The sequence below is a fragment of the Hipposideros armiger genome, unplaced genomic scaffold (assembly GCF_001890085.2).
Source record: "Hipposideros armiger isolate ML-2016 unplaced genomic scaffold, ASM189008v1 scaffold_360, whole genome shotgun sequence".
NCBI lineage: Eukaryota > Metazoa > Chordata > Mammalia > Chiroptera > Hipposideridae > Hipposideros > Hipposideros armiger.
The window spans coordinates 1,076,237-1,103,740 of record NW_017731710.1 but is presented as its reverse complement, the minus strand read 5'-3'; the positions used below and the strand labels follow the sequence as shown (position 1 = coordinate 1,103,740).

The following is a 27,504-nucleotide window of genomic DNA, read 5'->3' as shown; positions in this document are numbered from 1 at the left end:
CCCACTGCCACAGGGGCTGCAGCCTACGCCGTCGCCGGCGACTCACAGCAACCCAGCTCCAGGTTGAGCTGTTGTTTAGCATCTTAGCTGTAGTGGGCAGTGTCACTGGCCCTCATATGTGGGATCCGAACCGGGGCCCTCTGGCGTCCCAAGCCAGTTCTTAACCATCGCACTACTCGGCTGGCCCCATTTCAGTGTTTTTAAAATCAGTAATTTAACCTGTATAAATGTGACAATTAAATTGTTTGGCATTAGTGTTTTGTACTTCTGTGATTTTGCGCAAGCCACATAATTGTCTGTCTCTCTTATCTGTAAGATGAGGCTATAGTACTTAACCTCGTATGGTTGTTGTAAGCATTAAATGAGTTAATACATGTCAAGCATTCGTTCCAGTTACTATGACTATGAGAATCCACTTCAACATTTAATGGTTTAAAACAATTATTTGCTTACAAATCTACGATCTGAGCAGGGCTTGGCAGGGTTAGGTCATTCCTGCTCTACTTGGTGTCATCCTGGAGCAGTTTAAAGGCTGGAGACTGCAATCACTAGAAAACTCATGCATGTATCCACATATGTGGTGCCTGGACTGAGAAGACCCAAACAGCTGGGAGCTAGAACAGCTGGGGCTCCAGGCATCTCTCTAGCTCTGTACTTTCTTCACAGGATCTCTTCAGCATGGTGGCTTAAGAGGAGTCAGATTTCTTTCCATGGTATTTCAGGGCTTCCAAGCTGTGTGTCTGAGAAAAAGCCATGCAAAAGCTGTATTGCCTTTAGGACAGTCTTAGATGCCTGGCAGTATCACTTCTGCAGCAGTCTCAGGCCTGCTCAGATTCATTGGGAAGTAATATAGGACCCCCATCCTCATCCCCCTCCCTGATGAACATTGTAAGAAGAGGGTGATGTGGGAAGGTGTACTTTGGTGTGGCCATCTTTGGAAAGTACAACCTGACACAAGCATATAGAACTTTGCAGGGCATACAGGAAATACTAGGTGTTAGCTGTTATGATAAAGAATGGAAAGTCAGATTTAAATAGGGTGCCTTTTGTTTGTGATACAAATTTTGATGTATTACGTTGCATAATCCTCCTTTTTCTTAAGAGAAGTGATGAAATGTAACAGGCAAGCAGCCAGCTCATAGTATTCTTGAAGTACCTGTTTCTTTTAACTGGTTCAGTTTTGGCTTTTAATCCCTTTGTCAATGCCTAAAATAAGGAGGACACAAAATAATTGTCCCTTCCAACAAATGAGGCTGGAGTGGTATGGATAACTCAGCGACTTTTACTCTTAAAGTTGTATTATATCTGCTATACAATTTAATACTTTAAAAAAATATAGGCTCCCCTTAAATGCTTTGTACTGTTTTGAATTGTAACTTTTAATAATTTTGATTATACATGTGGGAGAGACATAATCTTTCTAGTTGTGAGTGGCAATTTTTTTATAGATGAAAGGAACATCGCCCCTTAGCCAAGTAATAGCTTATATTGTTATATGATTAGATTAGGAATCCCCTGTGTGTGGTTATAATGTTGTTTATCTAGTTTGATAAATCGTTTGAAAACTATGTAGAGTATACTTATATCCAAAGCTTATTACCAACTTCAAAGCTAAACATAAGTTTATAATGCTTGCTCTGACCCTCTTAAATATTCCGTACTTAGACCAGTAGAATTTTTGTCCCACTGTATTTCATGCCACTTTTCTTGTTTTTATGTGGAGGACCATGTTTCATTCTTAAAACATTAGATTTGTATAATATTTGTTTTATAGTAACATATAAACTATGAACTGAAGACTTCCTAAAGATTGTTTTTCATTGATAGAACAAAAGTAAAACAGCCTTGATACATTAGAGATTAAGGAAGTTCTTTTGTGGAGGAACCTCGATGAATAACTTCCAGATCCTGAAGAAAGTGGTTAGATGCTAGGGTCATCCTGTTTTTCTACTACATTCTTTAAGTTTCTGGTTGTGTCCTTTCTGTCACTTTGTATATAAAAGATAGGTCAGTGGTTTCTAACTTTTTAATGTAAAAGTACTATCCATTTCATAGTCAGTAGTTTGACAGTTTTGAGGTCAGTGGTTGAGAAAACAATTTGCAGACTGAGTAGTGGGTGCAACTTTTTTCCCAGATGGATTTTTATATGGAACCCCAATGCATGAGACAGACTAAAATGATATTTTGTTAGTAGTTGTTTTATAAGTTTAAAATTTTAACATTAATTTATAAAGTCAGAACAGTAAAGGTTTTTATTAGATTAACTTAAATTTGAAGTAGGGTTTGTGGATGATACAAGTTTATGCCAGTGTTAGCATTCATTTTATTTCCTTATACCATTTTGGCTGCTTAGTCTTGAAAATTTGACTTCCAGACATGGGGAGCTTGTCTTTCAGACTCCAGATATACTTTATTTCTTACTGATTAAGAACTGTAAAAAGGGATTACTAGTATGGAAATTTTGTTTGAAAGATACCACTACTTAATTATCTTAATTGTCTTCATATCACAAATGTGAAAGTGACCAGTCCCTCAAACTTAAGCAGTAAAATTTAAATTGTTTCATGTTAGCCCTTTAATTTGGAACCAGCCACGTGGCTACTCCCCTAGGAGAGTAGAGCATGCAGCAAGTTAACTGTGAGCCTTCTTGGAAGATGTTTAATTGGGTAAGGCATAAGGTCTGTGATTTGCAGATCTAATTTTATATGAATGGACATGTAGAGGCCTAAATTAGGGTTGGGAAACACTGGTGCAGAGCTGCAACTTTGTTAATGTCGTATTTATAAGGAATTGCAGATTCTTATAGTTTAATTTTTTTGAGTGACAAGAGTAAACTATACTTGATTTCAAATTATACGTTCATATCTTTTTTTTTTAAAGATTTTATTGGGGAATTGGGGAGGGGAACAGCATTGGGGAATTGGGGAAGGGGAACAGACAAGTTGCTGTCCTTTTGTTTTTTTGTCTAGTTGTGGAGGACATGCACTCTTCCCAGGTGAGGCAGTCATTCACTGGCCATTGGACAGCTGCTCATGGCGACTCACGGCAGTTCACCCCAGCTGCCGCCACTCACGCTGACTGCTGGCCATTCATGGTAGCTTACGGCAGCCCACTGCAGTCTACACCGTTGCCGGTGACTCTCAGCAACCCAGCTCCAGGTCGAGCTGTTGTTCACCATCTTAGCTGTAGAGGGCACAGCATCACTGGCCCTCATGTGGCATCCGAACCGAGGCCCTACTGCTCAGAGCTGGTGTCCCAAGCCAACTCGTAACCAACGCACCACTCGGCTGGCCTGACAAATGATATCTTAAAAGTTATTTGCAATGTGGAATCTGAAACCATATTGACAGACTTCTTGTTCTGTTACATTGAAACCATGGTCTTGTCCTTCTCCATCATGATAACAAAGCATGCATGTATTGCTTCCTCTGCTCCTGAATCTTGTCATCCAGCAAACAGATCTTCACTTTTCAATGTTGTTATCCCTGTCGACTGGGGTCAAGCCCACCATGTAGATATTTTGCTTGGAAGTAATTTGAGTTCTCAAAGAAAAGATTGTTCTTGTATGTATACATGAGTTGGTTTCCCAAAGGAAATCATTTTTATAAAATCCATGTACAGTGATTACTCTAGATGTTGTAGTAGAAAACTCTGGTCTGCCAGATAGTTTCTTAACAATGTCCATGGAAAAGAGGAAAAGGGAATGTTACGTTAAAAATAACCTCATGTCCTGTACTAAAGATTGCATTGCCATTTCTCTCTCTCTCTCTCTCTCTCTCTCTCTCTCTCTGTGTGTGTTTGTGTGTGTGTGTGTGTGTTTGAAATTTATGGATTTTCTGCTGTCATGGTATGTTTGTGTGGCTGTATGTGGATGCTTATTTATCATTCTATGAGACATTTCCTTAGCTACTTTGGTTAGTCTCAGTTGGGTAATAATAGTGAAAGAGATCTTTTAGAGTTTGCTTCCTAAAATGTATGTAGTGGCAACATATAAGAAGTAGATGCTTGTTAAAAATACAAGATCTTCCCCAAACCCACTGAATAAATCTGCAATTAATAAGATCCCAGGTGATTCATATACACATTTGTTTGAGAAGCACTGCTTTAGATTATTGAGACTACCTGAATAGTGGGAGTGCTTTTTCTGGCTTAGGTTTTCTTCCAAATACCAGGCTGGTTTTATTCACATTTTACAGAATCAGTAAGTGTTCATCGGAAATAACTACTCAGTGAAAAATTTTAATATATGTATGATCCTAGCAATATAATAAGATCAGGTGGACTGTCTCCTTTTAGTTCTGATCATCTTGTTATTTTACTGTTATAGGAAGAAGGACACTGCTTTCTATGAAATCTGTATCTAGCTCAGGGCTCTGTCACAATCAGAAATCACCTGTAACTTGCCTCCTGTGCTCCCCTACGTCAGGATTGTTGACTTCAGATTACAGCAAGGGTGGATCTGGGGCCAGGAGGGAGCCTTCAGGCTTAAGATTGGACACTTCCTAGAAGTTGGGGAGTGTAAGAAGGGCTGTGAAGCAGGACTCCAGCTGGCCCTGCCTGGCTATGGGAGGCCCTGTGGAGATGCTGTGTCTGTGTGAGTGCTTCTCAAAACATGCAGGGGCCGGCCGAGTGGCTCAGTTGGTTAAGAGCTCACTCAAGAGTGCGAGCTCTGAGCAACAGCGGGTCGAGTCCTGGCCCGAGCTGAGCTGCCGCTGAGCTGCCAACAGGTGGCAGGATGGCTCAGCTTAAAAAAAAAAACCAAACAAAAAAAAAACAACCAAACATCCAGAGCATGGACCTGCTCCTCACCTCCTCTGCAAATGGTAGACAGAGCTCATGCTCTTAATATCTGCATTACATTTTCCTTTTCTGAGAATCTATCCACATAAAGGACTGTTTTTTAAGTGAGTGATATTGCACATAGACTGATTAAACAGTGCTTTAGTGTTCATAGATATTTGGACTGGGACGGTTCCTCTTCAGCGGTAGTTAATAAGCAAAAGTATGTTAAGCACTATGTAGATAGACTATATTGCTAGTTGGTTGTATCACAAGTATATGAGCCTCTTGATCTTGCTTTACTTTGTCCAATCTAAAGAAAATTGATTTGGTTTCATTTTCAACTAATTTTGGACTTTTAAATAAAAGCAGTAGAGTTTTGTGGTTAAAAATGATACATAAAGGTATGTGTGTATATATATAATATAGTGAAAGTTTCTCACATACTCCACCCTCCAACATTGACAATGTTTTGTGGATCTTTCAAAAGAGCTTTTGCCTGTAGAGGACAGCTACATCTAAATCTGTCGTTCTCTTCCACTTAGGTATGCAAATTGGAATTTAACTACCCTGCACTTCTATGTGTGTTTTTTTAAACTTAACTGTACTTTGGAGATTGTACCACAATAGGTCATTAAGATTTATCTGTTTTCTTGATACTGTTTATAAATTGAGTGTGATTTGGTTGTTTACTCAAAACTGCTACTATTTTAGTTGCTTTTGGAGTTATATGAAAGTATGAGCGTACAGTTCAAATGTTTTAATACATGAAACAACCTGTAAAAGAGTCAGTAACCATTTCATGGCTAAGGGCCTCATGAAACTTGAAATTTCTAGGGCTTAAATAAAAATTTGTGATTCAGTATAGTGAAAACTACCATACCCACAGTTTATTTCTGCAAACTGACAGTTTATGAATAAATACTCATCTCATATTCAAGAGCTGATTTGTATTTGAGAGTTTGGTTTTTTTTTGTGTTTTTTTTTTTTTTTAAAGATTTTTATTGCAGAATCGGGGAGGGGAACAGACAAGTTGCTGTCCTTTCGTTCTTCAGTCTAGTTGTGGAGGACATCACTTCACTGGCCCATGTAGGCATTATCATTGTGCTCTTCCCAGCTGAGGCAGATAGGTCCACCGGCCGCTGGACGGCTGCTCGCAGCCGCTCTTGGCAGCTCATGCCAGCTGCCAGCCACTCACTGTAGCTTATGGCAGCCCACTGCAGCCCCCCTGCAGCCTACACCATCATCAGCGACTCATGGCATCCCAGCTCCAGGTCGAGCTGTTGTTCACCATCTTAGCTGTAGAGGGCAGTGTCACTGGCCCTCATGTGGGATCCGAATCAGGGCCCTGCTGCTCAGCTGGCATCCCAAGCCAGCTCTTAACCAGCGCGCCACTCTGCTGGCCCTGTATTTGAGAGTTGTATAGAGAGTACAAAGTTTTAGAATTAAGTTTTAGAGTTGAAATTTAGAATCTATATATTGACTGGTAGGTAGTTAGCTGGATGAACTTAAACATGTGACTATCCTTTAAAGGAAAATGGCCATTTTTCATATCTGAAGCATCCTACAAAATCATTTTTGCTAGCTTTTTTAAATAGGTGCATTTGATGTTAGACACTAATTATTAAGCTTACTTAATAGGTTAAAATTCAGTTTGTTAAGATGTCAGCCAATAAGGTTGTAGTGGTATAAATGAATGCTCTTAAATTTTAGAAGGTATGTGCTGAAATAATTGTGGTTGAAGTATCATGTTTGCAAGTTGCAGATGATTGAGAAAAACAAATTATATGTAGCCGGTAGGACAAAATGTGAATTGTTGAGTTCAGACTTATATACACTTCTCTGTGTCTTTCAAATTTTCTGTAATAAAAACTTGGGTTAGAGAAGCATACCTCTTAATATAATTCTCATAATTTACTGGTATTTAAATTCCAAGTAGCTATATAGTTTTTTATGATTTAATCTGAAAACATTATTATCGTTGACCTTCTGTAATTGAAGCTACTTTCATGTAATTTTTCTGTTGGGAAAATACTGAAAAAGTAAGTGAATTGCTTTTTAAAATTTTTAAAAAGATTTTATTGGGAATTGGGGGAGGGAACAGTGTTGGGGAATCTGGGGAAGGGGAACAGACAAGTTGCTGTCCTTTTGTTCTTCAGTCTTGTTGTTGAGAACGTCGCTTCACTGGCCCATGTTGGTATTATTGCACTGTTCCCGGGTGAGGCAGATTGGTCGCCAGCTACTGGACGGCCTCACGGTGGGTCTTGGCAGCTCATGCCAGCTGCCGGCCACTCAACGCCGGCTGCCAGCCACTCACGGTAGCTTATGGCAGCCCACTGCAGCAGGGGCTGCTGCCTACGCTGTCGCTGGCGATTCACAGCAGCCCAGCTGCAAGTCGAGCTGCTGTTCACCATCTTAGCTGTAGAGGGCGCAGCATCACTGGCCCTAATATCGGATCTGAACTGGGGCCCTGCTGCTCAGAGCTGGTGTCCCAAGTCAACTCTTAACCAACGCACCACTTTGCTGGCCCATGAATTGCATTTTAAATGAAAGCAAACGTGTTTAGATTTTATTAAGATGTGAAATTCTGAACATTGAAAATTACTGAATTTTATTACTGATGTAATTTTTGGCAAATAAAAGGATTACTTATATGTAATACTTTGTTTAGTAAATAAAAAGTAAAAGGGATTGATTGGTATTTTCAGTCTCTTGGTGGATAGGGATTAGTTAAAAAAAAAAATTGAGGGCCAGGAAAAGACATTTTATTCCAGCTTTGGTAAAATCAGAAGTTTTTATTGCACCCAATTTTTTCTCTTCTGCTTTTTTTATTTAGAAGGGAAAATACAGCAAAATTTCCCAACTTACTTGAGATAGAAAGAGGTAGGATGTGATGGCAGTTGTATTCTCAGATACGTGAGAAGAAAAGATTTTGGGTCAACAAGTGATTTGCAAAACTGTAAAGATAATTTCTGATTCTGAATTTTTTTACAGCTGGAAACTATTACTTTTTCGTGCTTCTTAGAACTATGGAAGAGATGAAATGTTTGAGCTTCGTGTGTGTGTGTGTGTGTGTGTGTGTGTGTGTGTGTGTGTGTGGTTTTCTGTAGCATATAGTATTGGGGAGTTCATATCTGCTAAAAGCTACTTAAATTATCCCATATATATCTGGTTTTGAGGTACTAGCATTTTTTTTTTTTGCTTTGATTTACTCTTTATTGCCAACTAAATAATTTCAAAGCAGTGTTGTTTTGTAATGGAAAATACGGGCAGTATGCTTTGTATGGAGCAAAATGTCGAGTGGTAATCTTAATTAAATATTTATAATATCATATTCATGTTAGTTGAATTTCTAGGAATAACATAGCCTTTTTTCTTCTTTTGTAGCATAAGCAGTACTATAATGGATGTAGACAGCACAATTTCCAGTGGGCGTTCAACTCCAGCAATGATGAATGGACAAGGAAGCACTACTTCTTCAAGCAAAAATATTGCCTATAATTGTTGTTGGGACCAGTGCCAGGCTTGCTTCAACTCTAGTCCAGATCTGGCAGATCACATCCGTTCCATACATGTAGATGGTCAGCGAGGAGGGGTTGGTTTTGTCATTTCTTTTTTTTACTCCCTGTTTTCATTAGTTTTATTAATTTATAATTGCTAGTTAGGCTTTTTTTCCTCTTGAAGTAATTTGGGATTGTTTTTACACAGGCTTTATTTTTTCAAATGTTTTTTATTTTTTTATTTACTTCCCACATACTAAATAGAACATATGTGTTGGATTTTAATTTGCTCTTAGGTATATTACTTTGAAGAAATTAGACTTTCTAAAATACTATAGTGGGAATATTATAAATGAATACAGTGTATTCCAAGGTTCTGATATTTTGAATTGAGGACATTTAGGAATTGGCACTGTTCAGGATTTCTGTTGTTAGAGTGGTCCTGAATTATCCCTGATGCTGAAATTAACTGAAGGCTTGGTACCAGGATTAGTATATACAATCCTATTGAATGACAACCCGCACTTATTTTTGCGAGTGAGACTTGATCATCTTTCTCAGGTCTTGTCAGAGTTAAGTTCTGATTAGTCAGTACTGACATATGCTCTTTCAGGACACATTTAATTGTGTCAGTTCATATAATTTTTATTAGATAGTGAATAAAGAGTTAAGCAAATGAATTGAATCAAAGTGTAATGAGACAAAATATTATTTATAATATTATTTCTTCAACTTTATCTAGTTTTGTCTTGAATAGTTACCACATTTAGTATGTTTTCCAGAAATTGATGTCACATTGTGAGTACAGATAATTTATTAGGCCACATATTTCCCATCACCCTGCCATCACTGTTGAGATATACTAATACTAAAATGGTTAAAATCATCAGGATTTAAATGAGTAGACAACTGTTTCTAAAGGTTGTATTGATAATTAGGTTATATTATTAATTTTTAAAAAAAACTCACAACCATGTATGAACACCCCTAACATTTTAACCTGTGATATTGCATTTGAAATTTAGGAAATATTTGCTGTTGTCACAATGTGTTATAATGTGCCAGCCGTCTTTGGATTATTCAAGCTTGATAAGTAAACATTTGTTTCATTAGATTTAATATTATGTATATGGTGTACAGTAGGCACTAGACGTAGTATTAATGAACTGTATCTATCATATGGTACTTTCACTGCATAACCTAGCCCAGTGGTTAGGCAATTTTGGTAACAGTGTTTTTTCTCCCCTCATGTATAACAGATTTTTAGTGTGAACCATCTTAGCTAAGCTGGTTTCCTAGTCATTACAGAGTTGCTTTTTGTGAGCCAGTGCTTGATGTCATTTGGTACTGTATATCACTAAGGTGACATGAGCCATGGCATGATGCTTTTTAGTCACTTGACTTAGCAACTGTATAGGATCACGAGCTATGTAGAAGATCTCTGGGCTTCTCTTAGTAGTGTGGGAGAGTTTCACATTCCTTATCTTGGATCCTACTCGATGAGTTGGCACATAGCCTTGTGGGAATATTTTTAGCCCTTTACAGGTTTGTAGAAAAATGGAATTACAGACTTAATGTATCATGTAATCACTGCAACTACATGTACCTTATTGATATTACACAGCTATGCATGAAGTCTTAGTATTTCTTCAATAATTATAAATTGTTGAAATGAACACCTCCATGTCATTTATTGAACTTATTCATAAAATTACTTTATTACAAATACAAATAATATGATTCTCTGGCTAATTTTAAGAGTAATGTTATTTTGAGCACAGAAAGGAGTCCTCGTTTTTGAAGAACATTAATTGCTAACCTACAAGTATAAAGTATTGGAGAAATGTAGAAAATAATTCCAGTTATTTCTATATACCAGTCATTGTTATAGTCTTCAGAATGAAAGTATGAATGAGAGTTTGAAAACCTGATACTAGTATATAAGATATGAGATCCTCATCTGGTTTTATGCTTTAAAATAGAATAGTTGTTGGTTGGAACATCTGATTTTTTTTTTAAATGGCCTCTTTGAAGGAAACTTAAAATCATTTTAACTGTTTTTAAGTGTACAGTTCAGTGTCATTAGTTACATTTACATTGTTGTGCAACCATCACCACTACCCACCTCCAGAACTTTTTTCATTCTCTAAAACTGGAATCTGTACCCGTTAAACAATGTCTCCCTTTTCCTCCCTGCCATCAGCCTCTGGTAACTGCAATTCTACTTTTTGTCTATATAAATCTGACTATTCTAGATACCACATATAAGTGGAAAACAGCTGATTTTGATGACATAACTTTTCTTTTTAGATATTTATTTTTTCTACCCTAAGTGTTAAACTGTCATAATGGAACAGAAAGAAATGAGAAAAAAGTTTGTAACTCTAGAGGACTTGATGCTTCTAATTATTGAAAGATGACAATTTTACTGGAGTAGTAAGTTAACAAGATTTAAATACTACTATTGATTCCTGTTCTTTTTCTCATCCCATGCTAATCTTCACCCTGGGGAAAACAAAACCGTCATATAACAGCTTAGAAACTTCTTTCCCCCCCTTTAATCTATGTTATCTCACGTAGACTTTAATTACACTTGTAAGCTGAAGTCAGGTGTAATTTACATTTTCTTGACCTTTTCATATGTCAAAGTGTGTGGATATTTAACTCTGCATTAAAAGTTATACTAAGCATTTAAATACCAAATTATGAATATAATCTTTTAAAAAAGAATCATGAGAGGGCTTTATCCTGTTTAAAAAATAAAAATAGGCAAAAAAATTAATCTTCTTTGTTAAGCATAATAGAATTGTGTTGTTGGATCCATATATTTTGTGCCTGACTGGTTTTCAAAAACTAGACTGAGCTATTTAATCAGATTTCAAATCCCAATGTGTCCTCTTAATATACACCTGTGTTTTGGTAGTTGGGGGAACTTTATCTTATAGGATTTCAGTGGTTCAATAAGATCCATTAGTCTTCTGTTCTTTTCTGTTTTAACTATTTCTTACTTTTAAGCTAGTTGCCAGAAAGAAATTTGTTCATGTTTCTTGATGCAGGAGTTATTTTATACATGTCATTTTATTAAGTTTACCTTTGTATATGTCCCTTGGTATGTTTGAGGGGAGAAGGCCAGAGGGAGATTTTTGCCAGGGGATAATGATGGGATATTATTCGAAGACTTGTATGGGGCCCGTTTCCTTTATGTTCTGTAAAATGACACTTGTAGACTTCCATGGTTAAATCAGGTTGCTGCTAGGAGTGAAATCAATCTTAGAAGGTCACTGCATTTTGATTGCCAATCTGGTATCTCTTGAACACAGTATGGAATTGGTCATATCTTCTATAATAAATGAAAAATATTTTATTCTTGTAATTTGTTTATTAAACGTTCTTGTCCTCTGTTTTATTAAATATCTTTTAACAGAGGAAATTGGAAATGTTAATATACTTAATGTGGCTAAAAATAATAGAATACAAAATTATACCTTATTTTGGACAGATCTTGAAAGAGCTACCTGATTTGAGACAAAGTAATTAGATATAAAAAATATTTTGCTTCTCTTTTGTATATTCACATTTTTTAAAAGGATGAGCTGAGTTTTTTTCTGAGAAATGTTAGCACTTAAAGGAACCATGAAATCATTCGTCCAACCTCTTCCTGCCTTTAAATGGTGTATCTCTTAGTACTTATGGAATCTAATTTTTTAGTAAAACTAGGCTTTTTCCCCTTTGGGCATATAAATTATACTGCTTGCCAGCTCTGTATTTAGAATATATTTGGTTGATTTTAATTTACTTCACTAATAATCGCTGAATTTGCCTTATGCGTATGTAGGCTCTGTCAGATTGCACTATATTCCTGAGCAGTGAATTTTATAATGACAGAAAATTTTGACGGATTCATTTGCACATTTCGAGTGTGAGATGTTAGTGACCAGATAAGTTAAAGTGCATTTACCTTTGTATTGTCACACAAGCCGTTGTAGGTGTAGGCCGTGCATACAGTCTGATAAAGAACACTGATACTTTTATTCAAGGAAATTGACCAAAGTGAAGGAGACGGAGACTACCCTTGATTCCCAGATTTTTACCAGCTTTCTTCATTTGGGGGCATTTTGGAGGAGATCCTTGGTAAAACCAACCTATTCTGATAGTAATGAGTTCTAAAGGAGTTCTCAACAGAAAGCCCAAACCTCCGCTAACATTGAAAATGCAGACCTGTACGTCTTATACGTTAGGTTATTATAAATTTGAGGATTCTTTGGTAGTCCAAAAATACTCTTAATGGCTGTGTGGCATTTTCCTTTTTTCTTTGACAATGGCAGAAGTTATTTTGAGAAGAAACCTCCAGTGTCTAATGTAAACACAGTTTTTATGTTAACTAGTCTTTCAGAGAGAATATACCATGTTACATTTTTCATCGTGTTTTGGAATTATCAGAAGTGTTCTTATATTGTCTCTTTGATGAGAAAGGAAATAGAGATATAAATGAGTGATTTTTTCAAGATTACATAGCTTCAAAATGTGAAAGAGCTGGATAGAGTTCAGGTCATTTACTTTTGTTCTATTTCTGTTACATTTAATACAAGCTAATATAACATAAATCTGTCTATCATGAGAGACTGGACTGTGAATCTCTGCCTCAGTATTCTAATTAACATAGCTAAATCTTAATTTATTTTAAGATAATATAGAGGAACCATGAGAGGTTTTATTTTTTGAATAATTTCTTTCATATTTGACTAATTCCTATGGAGTTTGGTTTTCAGTGTTAATTTTTACAATGAGAAAATTTCTAAAAATAGGGTATAAAAATGTTTTTGCATACTGTTCATCTAAAAAGACTCAGGTTTGAAGAAAGATCCTTTTGTCAGATTTTGGACTGTTTTATCAAAGGGTTTTTCTGATATGAATTAGGAAAGGAAATTCAGCTTTTAAAAAATTTTGGTTTTTGTGGATTCTTGATGTGAATTTTTAGTGCCTGTTTTGTGAATCAATACTATCCTTGTGTTGCCCTAATAGTGTTACTAGACATTATTCCATCTAGAGCAGCGGTTCTTAACCAGTGGGTCGTGACCCCTTTGGGGGTCGAACGACCCTTTCACAGGACTGGGTCGCCTAAGACCATTGGAAAACAAAAAGATATTTACATTACAATTCATAACAGTAGCAAAATTACAGTTACAGAGTAGCAACGAAAATGATTTTATGGTTGGGGGTCACCACAGCATGTATTAAGGGGTCGCGGCATTAGGAAGGTTGAGAACTGCTGATTTAGAGCCTAGACCATACCTACTCATAATTAAGGCTAATTATTATCTGCTGGAATTACAGGGTTTGCCATTGCTTCCATATTTGTATTTATTCGTAGGAAAAACATTAGGAGTCACAAATTTGTTGTTTCTCTCAAATGTAGTGGTTGGGTAATGTTAGGGGCAATGCTTAAGTATCTGATTTTTTTTTTTTTTGAGAGTAACTCAGCATTAGAGTTACATAACAGAATTTTTCACTGTTACAAAAGTTGTTATATAAATTATGTCAATTTTGTTTCCACATATTTGCTTTAACCCCCCCATCGGGCGCAACTGATCTCACAGATTCATTGCACACAAATTTTCAAATATGAAATACGTTTATAGTAAGTCACAGACATGACTAGTGATAGGTTACGGTAGAGGTTATGGTAGCAATAGGTTAAGGTAGATGAGTCATGATACTTAACTGTTAGATAATTTGAAAATTTGTGTGCAATGAATCTGTGAGATCTGTTGTGCCCGACGGAGGGTTAAGGCCTTTCTGTTTATGGGGCATGACTTACGAGAATTTTACTTGAAGCTCTGATTCGTCTTTATTACTAGGATTGAAAATTTAAGACTGAGTCTAGGAGTCTTGAGCCAGGAAATTGATAGCACTGATAATCTGCATATGATGGTCAAACTTTATTGAAATAATTTCACAACATACAGGTGTAGCTTTAGGTTTTTTTATTTTTATTTTTTGTGGATTCATTTGAAAAATAGCTTTTGGAATTTCAGGAATCATTTTATAAATATGTACTAGAGTCAGAAATTGTAAGTATGAAAGAGGAAGTGTTATGACTTCTATTTCTGCTTAACTAAAAAAAACTAGCAAATCTGTTATGGAATCAGGATATGCAATAACTTTCTCTTAAACAGTTAACATCAAACAGCAATAGCACTGTTGCCTGGCTAGGCCTATCTGATGTAAAATGGTTTTGGTTTTGAATAAAAATTGATCTCAGTTACTTTAGACTGTCGATTTTTCTAGCTTTAAAAAAGAATTATTTTAAACTGACTTCAATAATTGTTCAGTTTTGTGTGGACGTATGTTCGTTCTGTTCTGTATGTAGTACTTTTTTAGTTTCAGGTGCATATGTGTAGTATATGATAGTCTTCAAAGTGTGGCTCTATTTATAATTGTTCTTACCTTAGAAAGGAACAGAGCCTAGAAATGGCACTTTGAAGTTGATAATTCCAGTAGATTCATATTTCTTTTACTGATGTTGGGTAACAGTTTCAGTGTACAGTTTGATGGAACTATAATCAGTTAGAAAATTGATCACACTGGTAGGAAGATAAAGATTAGATTAGATTGTTAGTTGCTAGATTTGTACTTTTCCAAACCCAGTCATACTCAGTTGCCTGAACCCAAGATTGTAGATCTGTTATGATAGAGGAGCTCATGCCCATTACTTTTGCAACTGTATTAATTTGACATTTTGTATTAGATTTTGCTTTCTAATCAAGATAATTGAAAACATTTTTAATGAGTAGAACAATGTAAGAATAAATAGTATGTATGTGAGAATAGGAATTCAAGAGCAAAAAAATTGTAATTTGATAATTTCTCATTCTTCGAAAATGAAAGTGTCACTATCCACTGATTAACATTTGACTGTTTTATTTTCATTGTTTATACCATTATATTCCCCTGTTAATTAAATTAATACATGCTTATTCCTTCTTATAGTAAATACAAAATGTCCATAATCCTAGTTCCTAGGGATGTATTGTTAATATTTTGTATATTTTCTTCTGAGCAGCTCTTTGAGATTGGTGTGTCACTTCCTTATTGAGGGAATGGACAGCAGCCTTAAGGGGGAAGGGTTAATACTGTGCCTCCCATAATGGATGTTCCAAAAGTTTAACTACTTTAAGCATTTGATTAACTCATACATTAAATGGCTCTTTTTGCCAATTGAAGACTTTCAACATGTTCATTTGAGCTTACAAGGAATAAAATTATTTGTTGAAATAAGTGATGAAAATTATTATGGCTCTTCTTTTAACAGGTGTTTGTTTGCTTATGGAAAGGTTGTAAAGTATATAACACTCCGTCAACCAGTCAGAGTTGGTTACAGAGGCATATGCTGACACACAGTGGAGACAAACCTTTCAAGGTAAGTACATGCATGTGAATATTTTTTCTTTTTAACTTCAACTTAAGTTGGCAATTCTTAATGACATACTTTTGCCATTGTAAAAAATTATAAAAGAACCATTTGTTTTAACATTTCAGTAGATGCATGGAATTTAAAAAATAGTGGGAGAAAGGTAATTTAATCCAATTTTTAAAATTTGGAGAACAAAAGTCTCTTTGAGGGAAGGGTCTTAAGTAGTGGACAGACCAACAACTTGAATGCATGTCTATAAAATTGGTTGCTGTTAATGCCTGGTGTTTTAATTATGTTTTCCCACTGTCGTAGATTCAGCCTTTTCATTAGCAAACACTGATTATATGACAAAATGAAATTGTAGAACATTAAGGGACTTAATTCCTTTCACTCAATTTTGAAGTCATAATACTGAGTTTAGTTGTAAATTACTGTGTCCAATAGATATATTCAGGGAAGTCTGTATAAAGAGCAAGTTTTAATAAAAAGCATTATCCATTTGTATCTTTATTAAAAATTAAAAAAAATATTTTGGTAATTATGGAGGGCATATACCATAGATATTAAAAATTTGTGTTTAAAGAAGTTTAATAGTTGTTAAACCCATGCTATTTACTGGTAAGTAAATACTGTGCCAGAAACTTCCCTCGGATTTCATTAGAGGAGGTAATTCTTTTTTTTTCCTCCACATCCTGTGACTATATATATATTCAATTATAGTTGACATACAGTATTATATAACATCAGCTTCAGGTGTACAGTGCAGTGATAAAATCTGTACCCCATCCATGAAGTGGTCTCCCTAACAAGACGTGACCATCTGACACCCTACAAAATATTTGCAACATTATTATATTCCCTGAACTGTCTTTCATATCCCTGTTGCAATATTGTAGTTACCTATTTTTGTTGTTCTAATCCCTTCCCCTTCTCTCTCATTCCCACCCCCCTCCCAACTAGCAAGCATCAGTTTTCTAGAGGAGGTGATTCTTGTGGAGTTGCTTTTAAAAATCACCTAAATTTTTTTGAAAAGACAATCTTTAACAAGTTCTTTAAAAATATAAAGAAGTAATTTACATTGAGAAATCTTGCTCCCTTTCTTATACTCTCCCAAATAAGATAACCACTGTTATTAGTTTCTAGTGAATTCTTCTAGTATTTCTGTATGAAACCACAAGCAGATAAATATGTAGTCTCATTCTTATTCCTTTTCTTACACGGAATCTAGTAAACTATATACTGTCTGTGCCTTTTTGTTTTGTTTTTTTCCCCTTTTTTGTTTTTGTATTTTGCTTTTTAAAATATGTTTTTTATTTTAGAGCAGTTTTAATTTTATAGAAAATGTGTGTATAACTTGACTCCCCAAAAACTGAACTACAGTCGGCCCTTAATATTTCTGGGGGATTGGTTTTGGGACTCCCAAGGATACTAAAATCCATGGATGCTCAAGTGCCTTATGTAAAATGGCGTAGAGCATGCATACAGTTGACCCGACCCTTTGCGGCCACATCCATGGATTTCCAACTGTGGATCGAAAATACTGTTTTCAATCTGCGGTTGGTTGAATCCATGGATGCATAACCCACAGACATGGAGGGCTGACTATTGAAAAATATCCACGTGTAAGTGGACCTGTGCAGTTCAAACTCCTGTTGTGCAAGGGTCACTGTACTATAATTGAGGCTGGGAGTTGAGTGGGAGTTGTCTCTGGATAGGAGCAGGTGATGAGGTCATGATATTTGAGGCAAGTCTCTTATGGTTTTGAAAACTATTTTTTAGTTATTGAACATAACATAATATACAATAAAGTGCCTAAAATACACTGAAGTGTTCAACAGTTTAAAGATTTGTTTCATATGTGTATGTATGCACCTTATGTAACTACTGCTCTGATGAAGAATATTTTCAGTAAAACAAAGTTTCCTAATGTGCCTTTCCAGTCTATACTTCTCCTTTCCTCTTCTCCTCTCCCCAGGCCATATTATAATTTCCATCATCCTGGGTTAGTTGTATGTCTTGTGTCTGGCTTTTTTCACTCAACAAAATAGCAGTGAAATTTTTCTTTATTGTTGTATGTACCGGTAATCTTTTTTTAAATTGCCACGTATTTGATTGTACAAATAAACCATAGTTAATTCATTCTAATGCCAGTGTCATTTGGGTTTTCTTGGGCAATTATTAATCAGGCTGCCCTAGCATGTTCTTCTCCATATCCTCCGATTGCACACATACATGCGTTTCTCTTGGCTGTATGCCTTTGAGTGCAATTCTGTGTCATAGAACAGGGCATTTTTACCTTTTAGAAACTACCAAACTCTTTTCCAAATTGGCTGTATCATTTTACATACCCAACAGCAGCAAATGAGAGTTTTAGTTGTCAGTCTTGTTAATTTTAGCCATTCTGGTGAATGTGTATTGGTACCTCACTGTGGATTTAATTTTTATTTCCCTGGTGAGTAATGATGCTGAGCACATTTTCGTGTGCTTGTGGCTGTTTGATTTTCCTATTTTGATGAAGTGCCTATTCAAGCCTTCTCTTATTTTATTTGAATAGTTTGTCTTTTATTATTGTATAATTTTTAAATATATTTTGGAAACAGTTCCTTTGTCAGATATATATGTATTGTAAATACCTTTACAGTCTGTTTTTGGTTATCCTTTTTACCTTTCCTAATGGAATCTTTTTTATTTTTTTAAAGATTTTATTGGGGAATTGGAGGAGGGAACAGTGTTGGGGAATTGGGGGAAGGGGAACAGACAAGTTGCTGCCCTTTTGTTCTTCAGTCTAGTGTGGAGGACATTGCTTCACTGGCCCATGTTGGTATTGTGATCATTGCGCTCTTCCTGGCTGAGGCAGATTGGTTGCTGACCATTGGACGGCCGCTCACAGTGGCTCATGGCAGCTCACACTGGCTGCCAGCCACTCACGGTGGCTTATGGCAGCCCACTGCAGCCCCGTGGCAGCCTACGCTGTCGCTGGCGACTCACGGCAGCCCAGCTCCAGGTCGAGCTGTTGTTCACCATCTTAGCTGTAGAGGGTGCAGCGTCACTGGCCCATGTGGAATCTGAACTGGCGGCCCTGCTGCTCAGAGCTCAAGCCAACTCTTAAGCAACGAGCCACTTGGCTGGCCCCCTAATGGAATCTTTTGAAGAATGGTTTTTAATTTTAGTGAAATCTAATTTTTTTAATGATTAGTGCTTTTTAATTTTTTTTAACAAAATCTGTGCCCATTCTTAGTATATGAAGATGAGACAGTCTTACAGAAGAGCTAAGGGTTTTGTCTTGTGATGGGATCATTTCAGGGTGTGTGTGTGTGTGTGTGTGTGTGTGTGTGTGTGTGTGTGTGTGTGTGTGTGTGTGTGTGTGTGTGTATTTTTTTAATGCAATTTACATGCCATGAAATTTACAAACTGTACTATTCAATAGTTATTAGTGTATCACAAGGTTGTGCAACCATCACCACCACTAATTATAGGAAATATGTGCTTTTGAGAGAAAGCATAAAAGAATAGAATAAGTAGTCTATTTAGGGAATAGCATGTAATTTCATATATTTAGGTGATACTTGATGGTGGCAATATGAAAATATTTTAAATGCTGCTGACTAGTAAACTTGAAATATCTAGAAATTAAATGTAAAAGCAATTGGTTGCAAAAAGTTTCTCATGTAGATTGTTTAGTATTTGTTGTGTAATGAACAAGGCGAAGTGTAGGGGTCAGAAATAATCATGATTAGCAAAAGGCTTGAATAATGCTGCTTTGTGCCTTGCATATTACACACATTTTATTGCATTACATATTGTAACTAGTCCTTACAATAATTCTTTGAGGTAATTACTGTTGTTGCCCTCATTTTATAGATGAGGAAACTGATATAAGAAGAGATTAAATATTTTCTAAGGTTTAATGGCAGCTAGTGGCACGTTGAGAACTTGAGAGGCAGTATGAATTTGACTTCTGTGTCCTTAACCACTTATATCTCCCAGTAATTTATAATGCAGAACAACTTCTGTGCAAATTTATGTATTGTATATTGTCTTTGGCTTAATGTTGCTCTCTCTTAACTGTATTAGTCTGGAGTTTGATTATTCTACGGAGTTGGCATTGCAGTTTTTTGCCTTTTATATTTACAGTATGCTTCAAGCATTTGCCAAAGAGTTCAGTATTATTCATGTCTTTAAAAAAAAACAGTGTGGCTGCACTGTGGGGGATACTTGATAAAGTCATATTAAAGGTTTTAAAAAATGTGTACTGTCTTTACTAAAAATATTTAAAGTTACTCTTTATACTAAAGCCTAAATAAAGAAAAGGAGTGGAGACTAGGGAAAGGAAGGGCTGGTGTAAATACCCAGTGCTGCCTGTCTGTGACAGACCTTAGAAGTTCACAGCCAACAAGGCTTTTTCTTAATTCATAGTATTATACTATCATTATTTATTTATTTATTTATTTTAGCTGGCCATTCTGCCACCTGTTGGCATCTCAGTGGCAACTAAGCTCGGGCCGGGCATCGAATCGCTGTTGCTCAGAGCTTGCACTCGTGCGCGAGCTCTTAACCAACTGAGCCACTCGGCGGGCCCTATACTATCATTATTTTGATGCTCATCTAATACAGATTTTATGTATTGAATCTATCAGTTTTTACTTGTGTGGCTTCTGGGGTAACTGTTTAAAGATCTTAATGGGTAAGAGTCTCATTAGAGTGTTGGCAATAGCAAATGCTAGAAACTGGGAGTCAGTAAGACCTAATCAACCTGATATGGGGAAGGACAACCACACGTATATCATTGAGGTTTAAGCCTAATTTTATGGTCCCTAAATTTATTTGCCTTAATGCTGGATAATAAAAAGACAGAGCGTGTCATGAAAATAATTGGTCATGTCAGCTCATTATGAAATTTTAGTTTTGTAAAATCATACTCCTAAAATGCAAATATAGTTTCTTTGTCAAGGTTTTTTTTTTAAGATTTTATTGGGGAACTGGGGAAGGGGAACAATGTTGGGGAATTGGGGAAGGGGAACAGCCCAGTTGTTGTCCTTTAATCTTAGTTGTGGAGGGTTCCAAAGTCTCGCCATCCGGCCGCCCATCAGCAGCTCAGCGCAAGGTTGCCGTGTTCAATCTTAGTTGCGGGTGGGCATAGCCCACCATCCCATGCGGGAGTCAAACCAGCAACCTTGTTGTTAGGAGCACGTGCTCTCACCAGCCTAGCCATCCTGGCACCTGTTGGCAGCTCAGTGGCACCTCAGCCTGGGCGTAGCTCACTGGCCCATGTGGAAATTGAACCGGCAACCCTGTTGCGCAGAGCTCGTGCTCTTAACTGAGTCACTTGGCCGGCCCCTGCCAAGGGTTTTAATAATATTTATCTCTGATAATTAAAATGCAAAGATTATCCCTGAGTAATCCAATGTTCACTTTGTAATACACACACACCCATCCACCCCCCCCCACACGTCTGTATCTCTATATCTCCCTCCCCTCCCTTCCCCCCCCCTACTTTGTATGCACATTTAGAGTTTGTAGGAAGGTGAGCTGTCATTTTGTTAAACATAGTGAAACATTTTAATTATTAAAGGTTTGGAAAACGTTACATGTGTTTATAGTACTAGGATTTGGGGTTCTTTAAACTATTCTCTTGGTCTTCTCTTTTTGTAATTGTGATTTTGATTCTTGTTAGTTATCTGGTATTAAGCTTTATCATAACTAAGTGGTTTCAACCCTACCTCACTTAGAAATATTTTACTTAACTGGGAAAATAAAAAATTTTCTGTTATGTACAGCATGTTTGGTGATTGTTTTGATTTCCTTTTTCTTTATTGCCAGTGAGGAAGTATTTTGTCTGGATAAATTTGTATGTATATGTTCAAAAGTGAATAGTTGTACTTTGCAGATAAACTCAATTGTTTTACTTTCTCCCCATATTTCTTCCCTACGCTGATATTTGTTTCCTTCAAACACAGTATTTATTATAGTCATTTAATTGTCTTGGGTTAATTTACCTATTGTAAATTTTCCTCAGTAGCTAGTGCTCTTTAGCTCAACATAATCACCTCCATTCATAATATTGACATATTTGACTAACTTCTCACTGTGGTAGAGTAGTACTTAAAACTCGTAGACTTTCTTTCAAGTCTGATATATGAAAGAGACAATCTTTTTCGATGTTTTGGAACCAAGAACCTAGCCTAAAAGACTGATAAAGAGGAAAGAAATTTTATCAAACCAGACTTTAACTATTATATCCTCACTATAAGGTGGCTTATAGTTGTACATACAGACAAATTCTGGTAATTTGTTACAGGACACAGTGAGTGATACTAATATTACATCATTCACTGTAATGAGTCGTGAAATAATTTCCTTCAGTTCCTTTATGATCTGTTGTATAAAGGAAGTTGATAACTGATAATTTTACAATCTTTTACCGTTTTTCAGCTTTATTGAGGTGTAACGAGAAATAAAATTGTAAGATATTTTAAGTGTACATTGTCATTTGATATGTATATACAAGTGTGAAAAAATTCCCTCACATCCATCACAACACACACACTCACACACTTTAATGAGAATCTTTTGCTTTTCAACATTATATGTAATAAATAAAGAGCAGCTTTAAATACCCTGTTCTTCTATCTTTCTTTAATTCTTCTTTGTCATTTTGTATTCTGTGGTTTGTCTGTGGGTTTGAAGCTCCCGTGTCCCTAGCCTTGATAGCCAATTTTCTAGGAGGCTCCCACTGACTGAAGGTAGTACAATTTGAGTATAAATAAGGATAATAATTTGCAATGCTCATTATGATACTAAAAAAACAAAAAATGATTCCCTCCCTGCCCACCCCCACTCCCCAAAAAAAGAGAGAGGAAGAAAAACTAATTGGTCACTGTTGGAGAATGGTAGGGGTCATACTATTTGGAGAGCCAGTACAAATCAAGAGGTTCTTCCTTTTCCTTTACTGTATGAACTGTGCCACCACTGGGTATCCAATCCTGTTGCCTGAGTTATACCAGTGAACAATTAAATTAGAATGTCTGGGGCATGTTACCAGCCATTGCTTTATTTAAAAAGACCTTTGAGGTGAATTTGATGTGCACCAAGGCTTAAGAAACTGTTCTACAAGGTATTTCTGTTACGGGGGGATCCTTATAAGATAAATAGCACTTACTATATCATTAGGTGATATATCATTATTATATATATTAGGTGATGTATCATTAGATGATCTAACAAAGTTCACCTAATGATACAGTAGCTGATACTAAACATTTCTCTGGTAAATCTGGTCACCAGTTCAATGCTCTTTGAAAGGGAAGAAAGATCTATGCTGTATTTACTATGTGCATGTTACATATGGGATTTTTACTAACTTTCACTTTCTTCTCTAGGCCTCCTTGATAACCATGCTTGCCTGTTCTTCATCCTCCTTTACCCCTTCTCCCAAACTCATTGGTGTCTCCTTCTAGTTTGCTTTGCTGACCTCTCTCTGTCTGACTTTGACATGTTTGAGAGTGCTCTTTTCTCTTAAAAGTTCTCACCTTAGGTGTTCTAGGAAAATTTTCAGATTTGTGGAAAAGTTGCAGAGATAGTACAGAGTCCCCCCCTGTACCTTCACCCGGTTTGTTTCCCCTGATGTGATCATCCCATGTTACTGTGGTATATTTGTTAAACTAAGAAACCAGTATTTCTTCCTGGAGCTTTTGTTTTCTTTTAGATGACCTGTTAATAAATACACCAGACCTTTTAAAACTGGTGTTTTCTGCTTTATGTTTCAATAGCCCCTTGTAGATTGTCATGGCACTTCTGAGAATATAAATATGAACAAGACAGTCTACTAGCAAAGACAGTCTTAGTATTTCTTCATTTGAACAACTCTGTTTAGGAAAAAAGAAAACAGTAATTCCATGTTTCAGATTTTAGAACAGCTGCTTGACCACAGTGGTAGCCAACATCGGTAGTGTTTCAGTGGGCTTGGGAGATAGCACATTGAAAACATTCAGTGTCCAACAGACAGTTTTCTCCTAGTTGTTGAAACGGTGCTTATTCATCAGAACACCATGTGTGAGGTGACTTGAATTCAGGGGTCTTTGTTGTATATGTGGGTGAAAAACCGAGTATTTGAACTCTACAATCACACTGAGCGCCATGAAATGCTCATGTTAAGAGGAATGAAGATAATAACTAAGGCCATTTGAGGCAACAGCAGATTCATCTCTCACCTGTTCTCTGATAAACACTTAACGAGTGGAATGTTGACGCTTAAAATTATTTTCTCCTTTAGGGTAAAAGAATTTGTATAACGTGAAGTGTGTGTGATTGTGATTCATCTATATTTTTAATAAAAGAACCCTTTCCCTCTAAATTTTCATTGCACATTTGTGTTCTTTTTTTAGATTTGTGATTCTTGATTAATGGATGATCAAAATCAAAGATGAAACAATTTTGCATTAGAATCCTTATTATTGACTTTATTTTCAGAGCATTGAATCATTGCTAATTAAAATAAACTTACAATATGTCCTATCATTTCTACATGCTACCAGGGCCTATTCTTTTTAGTTTTTAGGGATCCCAGGAGAAAATGAATCTGCTAACCTACTGGGACCCTTAAATTAAGGATAATTCCGGTGAAATCATATCACAGAATACCTCTGAATTCAAACTTGAGGGCTTTGATCTGAACTGTTACGGTCATCTCTGCCTTTTTTTTTTTTTTTTTTTAAAGATTTTTTTTGGGGAACTGGGGGGATGGGAACAGTGCTGGGGAATTGGGGGAAGGGGAACAGACAAGTTGCTGTCATTTTTGTTCTTCAATCTAGTTGTGGAGGACGTTGCTTCACTGGCCCAAGTTGGCACCATCATTGCGCTCTTCTCTGGCAAGGCAGATCAGTCGCCGGCTTCTGGACGGCCGCTCACTGCGGCTGCTGGCCGCTCACGCTGGCTGCTGGCTACACACGGTAGCCCATGGCAATCCACTGCCACAGGGACTGCAGCCCACGCCGTCGCCGGTGACTCATGGCAGGCCAGCTCCAGGTTGAGCTGTTGTTCAGCATCTTAGCTGTAGAGGGCAGTGTCACTGGCCCTCATATGTGGGATCCGAACCGGGGCCCTCTGGTGTCCCAAGCAGGTTCGTAACCATCGCGCCACTGGGCCGGCCCCATCTCTGCCTTTTAATTGTAGTCAAGTAACTGTTTTAAAATTTGATATGTGGAATTTTCAACAAATTTGTTTGAATAACCAATATTAAACTGGGAACCCAAAGGTGAAGACTTATTTATATTCTTTGAAATACCTAAAACATTGGCCACCAAAGATGCTTATTTAATGTATGTTTTTAGAGTAGGTGTTAGGAAATACAGGGATGGTATCTTCTTGGAAAGTAAGAAAAATAAGTATTGTATGGCTTATTGTATGGCAGTACTGTGTGAGAAATATGTGAGAACCAAAGGTCATTATAAAATTTCCAGAGCTACATTAAATTAATTGAAACAGGTGAAAATAATTTAATTTCTTTGATACAACTGATTATATTATTATTTCAGCATCTTATCAATATACAAAATTGCTGAAATATTTTGCTTTTTTGGTACTAAATCTTCAAATTTGACATGTATTTTATAGTTAACATATCAAGTGCTGAGCACTTATGTGTCTAAGGCTGAAATGTTTTGGACAGTGCAAAACTAACTCATTAGGTTAATTCTACTAAAAGCACTCAGTTCAGATGCTAAACACTTGATCTATATTTAGATTTCACAAAATTTGCAGTTGCAGTCATATTCATATACCTAAGTTGTTGTGAACTTAAAAGTTTTTCAGTAGTTAAATTAGTAGGTATCGTGTTTTAAATTAAAAATTAAAATGGTTATTAAGAAAATACAAATAAAAACCACAATGAGATACCACTTCTTACTAGGATAGTTTTAATAAAATAAATGAAAAATAGTGTTGGCAAGGATATGGAGCTGATGGTTATACAACATTGTGACTACACTATGTATCACTGAATTGTACATTTTAGTTTTAACGTGGTATGATATGTGAATTTAACCTCAGTAAATAATAAAATTAAATAAAATTAAGAATTTGGTTTCTTAGTTATAGTAGCCTTGCTTAAAGTGGTATGTAACAATATTTGGCTAGTGGCTCCTGTAGTGGGCAGTGTTCTTTGGCAGTGTGGTAATCTACAGAAGATGGAAACTGTAAAAGCATTCTTTCTTGATACTCAGAATATGTGTAGGAAGTTTTTAAACTCTAAGAATTCAATAACCATTAAATGCTAAACTTTCTGTGGTCAGAACCTGTAGCTGAATATTCTGCATGCAGGCTTTCTGAGGGCCACACTTGATTGGCTCATAAATGAAATATTAATTTTAAAGTACTGGATATGGCTACTTGCTTCTTTTCAGGGTTCCCATAACACTCTATGCCTTATCCCGGACTATAGTCCTTGGAAGTTGTCACTGAATGTATGTCTGCTGATCACATATAAACACTTTTAGGGGAGAACTGTATCTTAGTCATCCTTACACTTCTAAAATGTTCGATGTTACTGCACGTAGAGAATAGATGAGTATTTGAACTAACATTTTGAATCATTTTTCTGCTTTTAAACTTAGTATGCACCCTAGAATGGGCAAAGATTTTTATTTGCAATGCTGAGTGCCAGTAGAGCCCATAAAATCATCTCTTGTATATCAGAATAAAAAAAAATAATTATTAATGGTACTATAGAAGGAGCTTGCTGTGAAGTGTTTCAGCCAGCATTGGTTTTATCACAATCTAAGCAGTTCAGTTCTGCTGATATATTTAGAAATATACCTATGATATAGAACAGGGGTCGGCAAACTTTTGAGACGGAAGAGCCTCCAGGGGTCAGCAAACTGCGGTTCTTGAGCGTGTGGCTCTGAAAAATTGAAAATGAAAATAAAACTCTCATAGTTTCATTTATAAAAATTTTAAAAGATATTATTCACATAATGGTAATTATGTAAAAATATATTTATGGCTCAAATAATTTTTTTTTAATTTTAAAATTTTATTTTTAAAAAAGATTTTATTGGGGTACTGGGGGAGGGAACAGTGTTGGGGAAGGGGAACAGACAATTGGCTGTCCTTTTGTTCTTCAGTCTAGTTGTAGAGGATGTTGCCTCGCTGGCCCGTGTTGGTATTGTGATCATTGCGCTCTTCCCTGCTGAGGCACATTGGTCGCCGGCCATTGGATGGCCACTCACAGTGGCTCACGGAAGCTCATGCCGGCTGCCAGCCGCTCACGCTGGCTTGCGGCAGCCCACTGCAGCCTACGCCATCGCCGAAGACTGACGGTGGCCCAGCTGCAGGTCGAGCTATTGTTCACGATCTTAGCTGTAGAGGGCGTAGCATCTGACTGGTCCATGTGGGATCCGAACTGGTGGCCCTGCTGCTCAGAGCTTGTGCTCCCAAGCCAACTCTTAACCAACGAGCCACTCGCCTGGCCCTTGAATAAATTTTAAATTGTTGTGAGGGACAGGATTAACTGTTCCAGGGGTTGGCAAACTCTTGAGATGGAACGTACCCAAAGAGCCGCATGTGGCTCGCAAGCCACAGTTTGCCGACCCCTGATACAGAAGATGCTTCTGGATGGAGGTGTGTGTGTGTGTGTGTGTGTGTATGTAGTATATGTATATTCCTGTCTTCACAGTGCATGGAAAGGATGAGTTGGGATAAGTAACTAGATAAGCAGTGTGAGTGTGAGGATCTCAGAGGAGGATGAGCTCCTTTTCACTTGGGCAGATTTTTAGAGAGACTGAACAAAATTACAATCTCTACTAATAGAGGGTT

The 27,504-nt window shown here is 36.7% G+C and overlaps 1 protein-coding gene across 3 annotated transcripts in view; it reads left to right on the top strand.

Moving 5' to 3' along the window:
* The window catches only part of AEBP2 (AE binding protein 2), a 69,527-nt gene that overhangs the window by 11,872 nt on the left and 30,151 nt on the right, over positions 1 to 27,504 (top strand). For all 3 annotated transcript variants that reach the window (XM_019661760.1, XM_019661759.1, XM_019661761.1), the window contains 2 exons: positions 8,167 to 8,374; positions 15,592 to 15,699. In XM_019661760.1, the coding sequence (XP_019517305.1) occupies positions 8,167 to 8,374; positions 15,592 to 15,699 (316 nt within the window). The remainder of the gene's footprint in view (positions 1 to 8,166; positions 8,375 to 15,591; positions 15,700 to 27,504) is intronic.